This window comes from Silurus meridionalis, chromosome 27 (assembly GCF_014805685.1).
Source record: "Silurus meridionalis isolate SWU-2019-XX chromosome 27, ASM1480568v1, whole genome shotgun sequence".
In the NCBI taxonomy this organism is placed as follows: Eukaryota; Metazoa; Chordata; class Actinopteri; order Siluriformes; family Siluridae; genus Silurus; species Silurus meridionalis.
Window position 1 is genome coordinate 9,274,848 of NC_060910.1, and position 13,853 is coordinate 9,288,700.

Sequence of the window (13,853 nt, forward strand, 5' to 3'; positions counted from 1 at the left end):
AGTGCTGTAAATGCAGTGTTTCTGAATCCCACTGCTTACTAAACTACAGAGGCAGGGTGCTTCCACCAGGGGAGTATAAAGAACTACAGCTGTACAGAATTGCCAAATCCCCTGGATTAAAGAACTCACTCATTTTGTCTGCTGTTTAATGTCACATCTCTCTGCATGTCCTGAGTCAGCCTTAATACTCTTTACTAGATAACTAGCTTGTCATTACTTAAAATAAATGATCAACATTATCAACAGTCCTGGGCTAAAAAATAAGCCGAAATCAAAATCGATAAATATAAATTAGAATCGGAAGCTTTATTGCCAAGTATGTTTGCTCTTACAGAGAATTAGTTTTGTGATAGAAGCTTCTAATTGCACATTCTTATTTTAAAATGAAATAGAAATAAACTAATACAATAAAAAAAGAATAAAAAGTTCTTCATTTTTATTAAGAAAAAAAATTTATATTATTAAAGAGTATAAAAATAAAGAGTATTATTGCACAGAAAAGTACAGATTTAGATTAGTAAAAGTGGTATTGCACATATATATTTAATTATTGAACAATAGGGAGAGCATTTAAGTGTTCATGAGGTAGCTTGCCTGGGGAAAGAAACTTTTCTTGTGCTTGACTGTCTTTGTGGTTGGAACTCTGTAGTGTCGGCCAGACGGCAAAAGTTCAAAAAGCATGGTTGGATGTGAAGGATCCAGAGTGATTTTCTGTGCCTTTTTCTCACTCTGGATGTAAACAGTTCTTGAAAAATGGGCAAAAGAGCACCAATAATCCTTTCAGCCGTTTGAACCGTCCTCTGTAGTCTTCCAATGTATGTTTTTTTAGCCGAGCCAAACCAGACGGTTATTGAAGTGCACAGGACAGACTCGATGATGGCTGAGAAGAATTGTTTGAGCAGCTACTGTGTCAGGTTGAACTTCCTTAACTGGCAAAGGAAGTATATCCTCTATTGGGCCTTTTATACAATGGAGTCAATGTGATTGTCCTATCTTAGGCCCTGAGAGATGGTGGTGCCGAGGAACCTGAATGACTCCACTGCTGCCACAGTGCTATTCATGTTGGTGAGTGGGGGGAGTGTGGGGGGGTTTCTTCTGAAATCCGCAATCATCTCCACTGTTTTGAGTGTGTTAAGCTCTAGGTGGTTATGACTGCACCAGGAAGCCAGCTGCTGAACCTCGCTCCTGTATGCAGACTCGTCACCATTATTGATGAGACTGATGATTGTAGTGTTGTCTGCAAACTTCAGGAGCTTGACAGAGAGGTCTTTAGAGGTGCAGTCTTTGGTGTACAGGGAGAAGAGCAGAGAGGAAAGAACACATCCCTGGGGGCACCAGTGCTGATAGTACGGCTGTTTGACATGAATTCTCCCAGTCACACTAACTGTTGCCTATCTGTAAGAAAGCTGGTGATCCACTGACAAATAGAACTAGAAACAGAGAGCTGGAATGGTTTGGTCAGGAGGAGTGTTGGGATGATGGTATCAAAAGCCAAACTGAAGTTCATGTACAGGACCTTCACGTGAGTCCACGGTTTGTCCAGATGTTGCAGGATCAAGTGCAGTCCCATGTCCACCACATCATGCACAGACCTGTTTGCTCGGTAAGCAAACTGCATGGTGTCCAGCAAGGTTCCAGTAGTGTCCTTCAGATAAGCCAACACAAGTCTCTCAAACAGATGCTAGGGCAATGGGTCTGTAGTCATTAAGTCTAGTGATTTTTGGTTTGTCTGGAATGGGGATGATGGTAAAATGTTTAAAGCAGGCAGGCACTTCACATAGTTCCAGTGATCTAATAAAGATCTGTAAAAAAAGATGGATGGCAGCTGGTCTGCACAGGTTCTTAGACAGGCTGGTGAAATTTTGTCTTGTCCTGGTGCGTTACTTATTTTTGTTTCCTGAAGAACTGACACACATCATCTTGACCTTGATCTTAATTAAAAACAAAAAACAAAAAAATGGGGGTGGGGGGTTGCCTGTTGCTTGATTGGGGTTTGTTGAGTGGTGAGATGTTCAGAAAGTGTGTGACTCATTCAGCTCATCAACTAGTTGTTGACTCCCTACAGATCAGGGGTATGGTGTCTTGTAGCTTGTGATGTCTTCCTGGCCTTTCCACACTGAAGCAGGGTCGTTGGTTGAAAACTGATTTTCCAGCCTTTCAGAGAAGCTCCTCTTCGCCACTCTAATCTCCTTTGTCAGTGTGTTCATGGCCTGATTGTACACGATTTTGTCCCTGTTCCTGTAGGCATCCTTTTTGGCCTGATAAAGCTGTTTGAGTCTTACTGTGAACCATGGCTTATTGTTGTTGTATGTTAAATTTGTCCTGGTGGGAATGCATATATCCTCACAGAAACTGATATAAGATGTTACAGAGTCTGTGAGCTCATCCAGTTCAGAGACAGCAGCTTTCAAAAACACTCTAATCAGTGCTGTCAAACCGTCTTTTAATGCCTGCTCTGTTTCATTTGTCCATTTGTTTACAGTCCTTACTACAGGCTTTGCAGATGTAAGTTTTTGAATGTATGTTGGGAGAAGATGAACCAGGAAGTGGTCAGAGAGTCCTAAAGCAGCTCTGTGGATAGAGCCATGTGCATGCTTTATTGTGGTGTAGCGGTGCTCCAGAATAATTTTGTAACTGGTATGGCACGTAATATGCTGTTAGAATTTTAAATGGTAATAATAACAAATAATTGGTCAAAAAATGAAGAATTAAACAAATACACCCCTTAGAGATCCTCTACTTGTTATTCTTTTGGTACACGGAACCTTTTTGTAGAAAAGCTAGAAATAGGTCAATTCACTTCTATAGTTTTCTTGTATGTCAAGGTACAATCATGATAAGAATAAAAACGCATGTTTGGCATCACAAAATGTTTCAACTCCTCATCAGCTGCTTATCAAGACTGATTGGAAAAATTTAGATTTTTCATTCAATAAAAAGCTGCCAGAAGGTTTTCTAAACTTTTAAAGAAAGAAATGCTATTCCATACTATATTACTCCACTTATTTATTTCATTCTTGCTCATTTCCTGACCGACACTTTTCCTATTTAGGGCCTATTGTTTGGCCAGAAGTGTATTACTTATAAATAGTAAATAGTATATAAATATAAATAGTATATAAATAGTAGATAAAGTTATTTTTTTTTAGAAAAAAGTAATAGACAAGGCAAGTCAAGGGCTTGTTATGTACAAGAAATTAAGGAAACTAATTATTATTAGTATCTCACATTAGTTATTTCTCTACTCATTCATCTTGTACTAATTTCATTGTGTGGCCTGAATATGAGTGCAGGCATGATACATGATGAGAACACTTTTTCCAAATCACATTCAGTGATCTAAGACCTCTACCTGGTGCTTATCATTTGCATAATGCTGACATTATTATTTTTACTTATCTCTGTAGAAAATTAGAGCTAATGTACATATAAAATCTGTTGCTTTCCCCGCAATGTAATTGCACCAATAAACTAAAAATCAACGTGAATTATATGTAAAATATCTCACAAAATGATACTCAAAGATGATTTTTGTGATCATGTTTAACCATGCTTTCATTTAAACCTTTCTTTACATGTTTAGTTAATCTGCAGTATTATATATACATTATATATTATATATACTTAAATATTTTTACGGCAACAGTGGGAAATATATACATTTGCTATTCTTTCTTGGACCTTTGTTAGGTACTATCTACTGATTACTAAAAAACAACACTACACAAGACCTGGAGTTTTGGAAACACTCTGACCCAACCTTCTAACCATCACATATATGGCTCTTGTCAAAGTCTTGTAATATGTTTACACTTGCCTACTTATACTCCTACCAATACCTTAACTTCGACAACTGACTGTTCAACTGCTGAACAAATATCCGAACCTGTTGACAGATGCCATTGTAACAAGACAATCAACATTATGCACGTCACCTCTCAGTAGTTGTGTAATATTATGGCTGATCAGTATAACAGCGCAGAAAAAGAAAGATCCGTATTGCATGTCAGGACACAAGTATTTGCTTCTTGCACTGTGTACCATCAGTAATGTTTTTTGTTTTGCTCATCTCAGTGAAATCCTTTCCTACATAGCCATCTCTTACACCACCTGTTCTTTCCCCCAGGTGGATTTCAGAGCTGTTGGAAATCCTTAAGAAAGCCACAACTATTAATCCATAAATACCCTTAAGGAGTTCATTTATGTAAATGTGAACAGTCTCAGTGTCATCGTCGCTGTATAACCGAGTGTGTGGCCATTGAGGAACAGTGGGTTAATTCACTTTCATGACTCCTGCTGGTGGCATCTTGTTTACCTGACCCTGAGCATGAGCGTGTCAACTGACTGTGTGGATTATCTTACTCTCTCGTCTAAGTTAATCCTCTCGCTATAACTCTGACACACACACACACACACACACATAGATTTTGAAGTGCTGTAAGGTCTAACCTTGGTTTCAGACACAACATAAAATACACAGTGCTTCACCACTTCAAACCAGGGTCTCTAATCAATACATGTCTTTGCAGTAGCCATAGTTGTACAGCGAAGATTTGTCCATTTTATTTTTTATCTCTAGTTCAGTAAATTCTGTCACTTAATACTGAAAGCAGATGTAAAAATTTAAAGTTTGTAAGATTAACAAAGATTGACAACATTTCTGAGTTCACATATTGCATAAATAATAAAAAAAATGTAATCTCTAAAGCACAAATCAGTTCTCATGCATGCCCATTCACATGTTTAAAATTAAAACAAAATATTGACCTTTCTCAAAAACAACCTTCAATCTGGATCGGCAATTTGGAACATCTCTAAATATTCTAAGGCTGCCATGTGGCACATGAGCTGCTATGTGATTTGGTGTGTGCTAATTGGTCACAGGGAACATATGAGGGAATATACAACAGGAGCTGTGCGTAGCCAGTGTTAGCCTTTAGGGTGATGTCACAGCTCAATGTTTTTGGTTATAGCAAAAATCTATTCCTATTATGCTCTAGCTCCTAGAAAAAGGATCGAATGATAGAGATGCCTGGTTTGATCTCAAATAGTAAGAGTATGAAACTCTGTGTCTAGAAATTTTTTTATGATGCACACTTTGCAGCAGGGTTCCAGGAACACACATACACATATATACACACACACACACGCACACACACACACACACACACACACACACATATATATATATATATATATATATATATATATATATATATATATATATATATATATATATATGTGTGTGTGTGTGTGCGTGTGTGTGTGTGTGCGTGTGTGTGTGTGTGTGTGTGTGTGTGTGTGTATATATGTGTATGTGTGTTCCTGGAACCCTGCTGCAAAGTGTGCATCATTAAAAAATATAGTATATATACATATACATACACACTAAATGTGGATTCTTATGATCTTACAGTGTTTAACATTTAGCACCAATGGAGGTTAAATAACTCTTTCTGAAACATACAGTTTGTAAATTCATAGGTTATTTGCATATTGGGAGAAACTAGAAAAACGTATTAAATATTTAAATGAATAATACAATTATCATAACTTTTATTATAGAAATTCACTTTTTTATTAACTTATTCATTTCATTTTATTTTTTATTTACTGTATAAAACAAGCTGTCATCTTTTCAATTCAGTTCACATGTGCCACATTTTACATTTCACACATCTCTCATGGCCATTTGATTGACTCCTTTCAACACACTTAGAGTTAATGCTCAACTTTGAATCTGCATGAGGATAATGGCTTAATGGCGCTTTGCTCTTGCCACATTCCGTAATGCATTATTGAGTCTTCGATTGTCAGGTTAATTCGGTTAATGAAAATGGTTACCCTTTGTGCTTGTAATAATTAAAATGTAATCCCTTTTGATTGTGGCTTGTGATTGCATTCTTTTTGGGTAGTGCTTGTTTTATTCTATTCCATTGTTAGTACTTCAAGAGAAAAGTGTATTGAATTCATTCTTAAATAATCCGGTTACATGCAGATCACATTCATGGTTAATTTTGCGATAGGGATGCAAATCAACTGATTGAATTGGTAGAATTTAAAGACCAATAAATAGATTTTACCACATAGAACTTATAGTTTATAATGGAGTTTTCCAGCTCATCCCAGTTCCAAAAACTTTTTAGCATTCCAAATTTCTTTGTTAGTGGACTGAGAAAAAAATCCATGGATATCCTCAACACAGATGTATGTTTGTTTATTGTAAATGTGGTTGACTCAAATATAATTGATTTTTAAAAATTATTAACTTTAAACTGTCCATACCCAATAGATTTTCATGCCAATTATTTCATGTCAACATTATCACTAGCTGACTTGTTATTTATTTATTTTTATTTGAATTTAACCCATTCATGCAGGCTAGCAGTGACCAGTCAAAAATGTAAGAGACGTAATATATAAATACATTTATAATAGAAGGGTAATGGGACTGTTGTAAAAAAATTAACAAAATATAAAAAATCTCTCTTTTGTATAAATATCCATTGTTTCCCATTGTGAATTCTGAGCTCAAGCCTCAACCGCTCACATGCAGTAGATATAAGCAAATAAATCAAAATGTAATCATAATAAACAAAAAGTAATTGAACGATTGTGGAAAATGTCAAAGATTGTCGAAGATTAACTATATTTCCTTTGGCTAAACATGAAGAATCTCTATAATTTGGATTCTTCTCTACAGGATGTGAGAATTCTAGAATGCTAAGAAATACTGTTTGTAGATTTTGGCTCTCCATGCAGGAATGCTAGATTTATAATACTCAGTTTTGACTCTCAAACTGAAGTCAAGGACTATTCTGTATATCCATCTATTATTTACTGCTCATGAATCACATGGCTATGTACAACTCCGACTGATGAATGTGTTTGGGTGTGTCATGCCATGAACTGCGCTAGTCCACATTCAGTATTTTACAGATATTTAAAGCAGCCCTCAGAGTTCACTTATGAAAAATGGGAGAGTAAGATGTAGGTATAGCCACCATGGCATGATGTAGGTTGTTTTTTTCGAGCTGAACACCCCAAACAAACAAACAAATAAATAAACAAACGATTTAGCTATTTCAGATTAGAGTTTGACAGATAGCTGTAACTGTTGAAAAGTCGAAGTGTATTTCAGAATAAAACATCCAAATCTGCATTTTCCATTTTGGTTTTGATGATAAATTTAACAGCTGTACGTCTGTAATAATGGGAACACACAAACTGGTTTAGGTTTTATGAATATTTCAAAAGAAGCAAAGAAGCAGGAGAGCCAAAATGCATACAAATCCATCCACAGTTTCGAAATAAACAGATTTTCCCAGCAGAAAATGATCCCAAATTCTAGTGTAGAAGTGTTCTCATCATGACAGGAAAGGATTTTTGATTGAATAGATTATATTACATTGTATAATTTCTTTCAATACTCTACACTTTGAAAAAAATAGCATTCATAAATGTCATTATAATTATAAAACGAGTAAGTTGATTTGTTGATATTTTTGGTTTTCTTGTAATATTTCTAGGCATTGTCCACCACAATGATGTTACTGTGTAATTGTCTGTATTAGTACCTGAAAACTTTGGATCCTGTCTGTTTGGGCAGATTGTATAGATGAGGAATGAGAGAACAATAATATTCGAATGTCAATGTGAGAAATGTAGACTAATATGTCAATGAAACTCAAAGGGTCAGCATCACAAAAGAAATCTTGAGCACTACTGAAGATAATGGGTTCATTTGTTTAGGGTGGATATTTCCTATTAAAGATACAGAGTGTTATATGTATGTAATATGTAGGGTTGCTGTTGGTTGCTGTTTCGGTATCATTATCCAGTTACATGCTGTGCATTGTTCAGCTCGCATAATGTCTCTAAGTAATAGACCTGTCAGTGTTTTCTGGGTGGTCTTTTCACTGCATCAGCATTTCCTAAGGCCTCCTAGTAAGAATGCTACATGGTTGTTGCTTCTGGTGCCATTCATTGCCATTCAGCCTAAATAGAAGCGAAAAAGGTTTTTGATCATTTTGGTTCATTTGTGCAATTTGTTTAGCAAATTCTCACATGAACAGGAATTGCCATACTCCACAACAGTTACGTTCTCCACCCTCATGTTTTCCGTTCATTCTTTTTTTCTCAAAGATTCTCTCTACTCTGTGGGTTTGTTAGAGCCTTGTGCTGATATATCTGCCCTTCAGTCTGAGTCTGTTCATTTTATGCTTCGTCATCTCTTTTTCTATCTCTCTGTTAGTCTGTCTGTCTGTCAGTCACTCTCTGGAGATTGTCTGGAGAATGTTTTTTTTTTTTTTTTTAACCAGTCTTGGTTTGTGGTGACACCAATCTTGCAATGACAAAGTGAGAGGACAAAAGCTCCTCTCTTATCTGACACCGGCAGCCGTGAAGTCCTCACCATTACCGTCAGATATTAAAACAGCGGTTTATGATGAATGTCAGTGCCAGCATGTGTTTTATGACAAGAATGATCCACTCCTGTCCTTCTTTAGCTCCTACTGAGATCACAGTGACTTCAGTTCACAAATATATACTCTGCCTAAGGCACATTTCTGCTCTTTTATTATTGTATTGTCCTTATTTTCCTCACTGTCCACTTCTAACAAAAACTAGACAATCTATTCTTGTTGGGACAGCATGTAAGATCATGGGAGTTTAACTTTTTCAGTAGATATTTAAACGATCTGTAATAAGAAAAACAGATTTATTTTTGCACCAGCTCATGTTCTGTACTTCAAGTGCCAGGTTTCTTATCATGGGCAGGAGTTTTAAAACACGGACATAGAATTTAAAATGGTTCAAGCTTTTAAATTGTAAAAATGATTTGGTAATTTACTGTATATTGTATCTACAGTATGTATACATTGATGTATGTATTGTATGTAAAGTATTTAATGACTTTCAGTTTGGATGCTTTATTTGCTGAACATTCCAATCACTGTTCTTTATAAATTGTGTATGTATATGTATGTATTTTTGCCATTGTACTTCTTAGCAATTTATATTCTTTTACTTAATGGCATTTAAAAAACTTAATTAATTAAAACAGTTTGCAAGACAGTGCAAAATGTTTGCTAATGTGCAAACCAGTGATGTGTGAGTAGACATGTAAAAATACTACATTTGTATCTAGCAGTCAACAGTAGATAATATATACAGTAATCATGACAACAATTTGATATATAATGAATAACTAAATGATGCTGTACACTACATGGCCTAAAGTATGTGGACACATAGCCATCACACCCATGTGTGGTTGTTCCTCAAACTGTTGACAGAATGTTAGAAGCACATCATTGTTTAGACTGCCTCTGGAGTATACCTATTGCCTTACATATTATTAGATGTATGAGACCCAAACTTGTTTGACTGTGATAAAGTGAGCTTTATTAAGGCATAGTTTGCCAAAATTGGAGTGGAAGGACTCAAGTGCAAAGCTCAACCACACTGAACATCTTTGGAATGATATTAATGCCTGACCTTAATAATGTCCTTGTGACTGAAACACCATAGTCCCACACCAAAATCTAATGCAAAGCCTTCCCAGAAGACTGTTAGTTATTATACAAGCACTATGATTAAATCTGGAATGGGCTCAAGCACACGTGAGTGCAGTAGTTGGGTGTCCACAAACTTTTGACTATATAGTCTGTATGTAGAATAGGAAGTATATTGCAATATGAAATATAAAGAATAATGATAATGGTTAATGCACAAGATACAAAAGGCTGAGATCTATTTTAGCGTGAAATGGAATGCTGTTTTGAAATGAACTGAGCTGTCAAAATATGTATTTTAATAAGATTTATAACTTACGTCTTCAGGTGGTGTGCCAATCCCTTAGTGGAAAATGTTCCCAAAGAAAGTAGCCTGTTCCAAAATGCAGAAAGTAGCCGTATCCCAAATTTCGATGCTTAATTACATTTTTACAAAGAAAGCATTATTTGCATTATTATTGTTTTTTTTTTTTTTGCCTTATTTTCTTTTCATTTTAGTCTAATGTGTTTTTGTTGACTTCACTTAAAATGTTTCACACTTTCTGGCCCTATTGTCTTAAGTTAATTTGATTAATTACAGATGGTGTTTACCTCTTTCACTTGAGCAATCTGGAGAGATGCAAATATCAAATAACAAACAGACCAAACTCGATAAACAATTACCAGTAGTGCATTTAAATAAGATGGATCACCAATTACCCCTGTGGCTAATTCAACTTTTTGTGTATGTGTTTTGCAGATGTCAATGAATGTGAAAGGGATCCATGTAAAAATGGAGGGATCTGTACGGATTTGGTGGCCAACTATTCGTGTGAATGTCCAGGCGAATACATGGGAAGGAACTGTCAGTATAGTAAGTAAAAATGCTTTTTTTCCCCCCAGAAAATCATGTTTGCCATTATTTTTACTGATTTCTAATAATAGTTCCAAAGCCCTCTATTCAGCAATTGGGTTATTCAGTCAAATTTCTCAAATGAATACAATCATGCATGTTTATATAAATTGACAGTGAGGACAGTTAGGCTGACACTCTCCCCATTGGCAAGCTGCAATGTTGACAGTTCTATCAAGACAAACATAGTCGACAGCGAGGTCAGGCATTGCTATTAAAGTGTGAACTGATGAATAGAGCTGAAATTACTATTAAACTGTGACCTTCAGCAAGGTTATAACTGGATGCAATGACCGGAGGAGCTGGATCAATAACAGCCAAAGACTGTATGAATATGGATAGAGCCAACAATCATACATTGATTATTCAGGACTGTAATTATGAACTAAATATAATGAAAATAGCTGACACTTAAAAATAGTCCTTCTCTACTAAAAAACATTAATTATTGCAAGGCTTACACCACATTCTGAACAAAACTGGTCACATATTGATTGGATGCTACTAACTGAAAAGAGTTAAAAGATAAGAGATCAATTACCTAAAATAAAATAATTATTTTTCCGTGCACAGTTTGGTGTATGATGAGAAAACAAACCTGCATTCCAAAGCTACAACTGTTATAAAGCAACTGAGGAGGATGCTTTAGGTTTGCCCATAGATTTAGGTCTGAAATTTATCACTTGAGTCTTTATTATTATTATTTTTTTTTATACATTTTATTTAATACAGGACAACATGCATTTTGTCTGTATAAATTACTATATCTTACAAAATTGCTTATAAATGATTTTATTTAATAACATATCTTCTGACCTGGGAACATTTGCAATTGAAATCTAAAGAAACGTTTAAAAATAGAGCTCCAAGGCAGCTAAAATGGCACTTTTCTCATCTTTTGGTGTTGTTTAAAAGCTTCTGAAGCTCATATTAGCCATAATAATGTGGTTGTTTAACCATATACAGTAATGTGCAGTGCTTTTTGAAATTAAACTAAAAGGTTCTTCGTGGAAGATCGTGATCACGTGACCATTGTGTGCAATTTTATCTCTATTGTGCATTGGGACCTTGTTTAAACAGTTCAAGTGCATTGCATGCATAATTAATAAAATGCAGATTTACAAAATGCACATTAAATTTTTGCATTGCAGTGCACCATGTCACACCCCTAGCAGCTATAGTTAATAATGCCTGGGGGTATAGATGAATCTGGTTACACAGAGGAAGGAGGTATTAAATGCAACAAACAAATAATTCTCATGAGTGTACTGATATTCAGATTGTATATGTTTGTAAAATACTTTGAGATAGCAGGAATTTGCAGCAGGGAGGCAAATACGGCAATAGAAAATGTTTCAGAATGGAAATGACAAACAAAAAAAAAACGTAAAGGAGCTTAACAATGCCTTTCTGCACTGCTGAAATTGATTGTGGATAAATTCCAGCAGCCACTTGACTGGCACTGTTATTCCTTGTGTTTTACCTCTTTTGTCGAGTGCAATCTTTTCCATCTGCTTCTCTGTGTCTGGCTGTTTGGCCTGTCAAGTAATTTGCATGGTGCAAGTTAAAGTTATGTGTCTTTATTGTTCTATATAGTCGGTAGTGTGTCTTGTTCATAAGAATAAGGAAAAAAGGTTAAAAAAAGAAGTAGCAAAATGTGTCTAATTATATGGAGGATATACCTATTTATCAGTAGGTAAGGTATAATAGCAGCCGTATGTCTGTCTATATATCTATGTCTCTCTAGCTACATTTGCAGGCTACACTATATAGAAAAAAGTACCAGGACACCTGCCTTTTCCAGCAATATGTGCCGACCCCAGTCCGTCTATCCCCCAACCCCCCCATTGTTAACACAATGTTGGAGTCACACAGTTGTATTGGATGTCTTTGGATGCTGTAAATTAAAATTTTCCCCTTCACTTCAAATACAAGACCCAAACCTATTCCAGCATGACAGTACCCCTGTGCACAAAGCAAGCTCCATGAAGATATAGTTTATATGGGTTGGAGTGGAAAAGCTTAAGTTGCCTGCTATAGAGCTCTGACTTCAACACTACTAAACAAACACCTTTGGAATAAATTGGACTGCTGACTACACCCCAGGCTTCCTCACACTACATCAGTACCTGACTTTTTATAGCCTTGTATCTGAATGAGCACAAATCTCACACCGCACTCCAAAATCTAGTGTAACATCTTCCCAAAAGAGTGGAGGGAATTATAACAAATGGGGACTAAATATGGAATTAGATGTTCAAAAAGCACATAGAATCTTATGGTGTTAACAGTCTTTTGCCCATACAGTGTGTCGATCTGTCTTTGAACACACCACCCCGTGCTTCTTTTAATAGCTATTAATTAAAAGCTTGTTTTTGTGTCACTCATTTGCAACACCTGGCTGGGTGCTGCTAGACATGTGTCAATATTCTATTTGTTTTTCAATAGAAGCAAACACATAGCAGCCTTCCTCTTGTACCAGCAAATAAAAATGTCACTGCAATTTGCCTTGACATTTAATCTCGGCCTGCATTCTTTGGCTAACCTGAGCATATTGTCAGAATGTTTGTACTTTTGTGCTTTCCTCTTGGTAGCACATCTTTTTGAAATTGAATAGCTATGTTGTGTCCTAACAGTATGATTTGGCAATACATCGGCAGCCTGACTGCACTGCATGGCCCTGAGTCTAAATTAAAGAGAAACCAAGTCACATTCATGACATAAAACACTTTTTGAGCACATTATAGTCCTACAGACTTCACAAATTGTTTCTATAATTAAAAAATACAATACAATTACATGATAGTACAAATATACAAATGCTGCAAACAATATAAAGAGTAAAACATTACAATCTTAAAAATGAATAAACGTTTATATAGGTATAGCTTATTTAAAAACTTTTGCTATTATCTCTGTATCTAAAATTTCACAACAGCTCCTTAGTAGATCAGAAACATGGTTTATCGTTCATTGGTTTATTTCGTTTTTCTCTAAATCTTACCTTCTATTTGTCTGCTCTGATTATCTATTCCAAAAATGTTAAATTATAAGGTTCTATCTGATGTCATGAATACATTATTGCAAGTGTGGATGCAGATGAAAATAAAATAACCTGTTTGCACATTGTTTCATTTTTCATCTTTTTTTTTTGACACCCAAAATCAGTCAAGCATTTTGTCATTTTTTTAAAAAGAGCATATTTGAAATCTACTGTAGAAGAATCCATTTAAAATGTTTATGTCAGTTTTATTTCAGTGTTTTAAAAAGTATGTACTGAAGAATACCAGCTAATATCACTATAAAACTAGTAAAGTGAAGCATTAAATAAGCTGCTAATGTTGGCAAATAACTGTTTGATATCTGGCCCTTGCACCGTAGTGTTACTCAGATAAAGCATACAGTATGTAAGATTCATGAATTAAGTTTGTTGTTTCAGAAAGTAG

General features: G+C 35.5%; 1 protein-coding gene across 1 annotated transcript in view; it reads left to right on the plus strand.

Moving 5' to 3' along the window:
* The window catches only part of edil3a (EGF-like repeats and discoidin I-like domains 3a), a 192,087-nt gene that overhangs the window by 107,277 nt on the left and 70,957 nt on the right, over positions 1–13,853 (plus strand). The window contains exon 4 of the mRNA XM_046842095.1: positions 10,255–10,368. Coding sequence (XP_046698051.1) covers positions 10,255–10,368 — 114 coding nt within the window. The remainder of the gene's footprint in view (positions 1–10,254; positions 10,369–13,853) is intronic.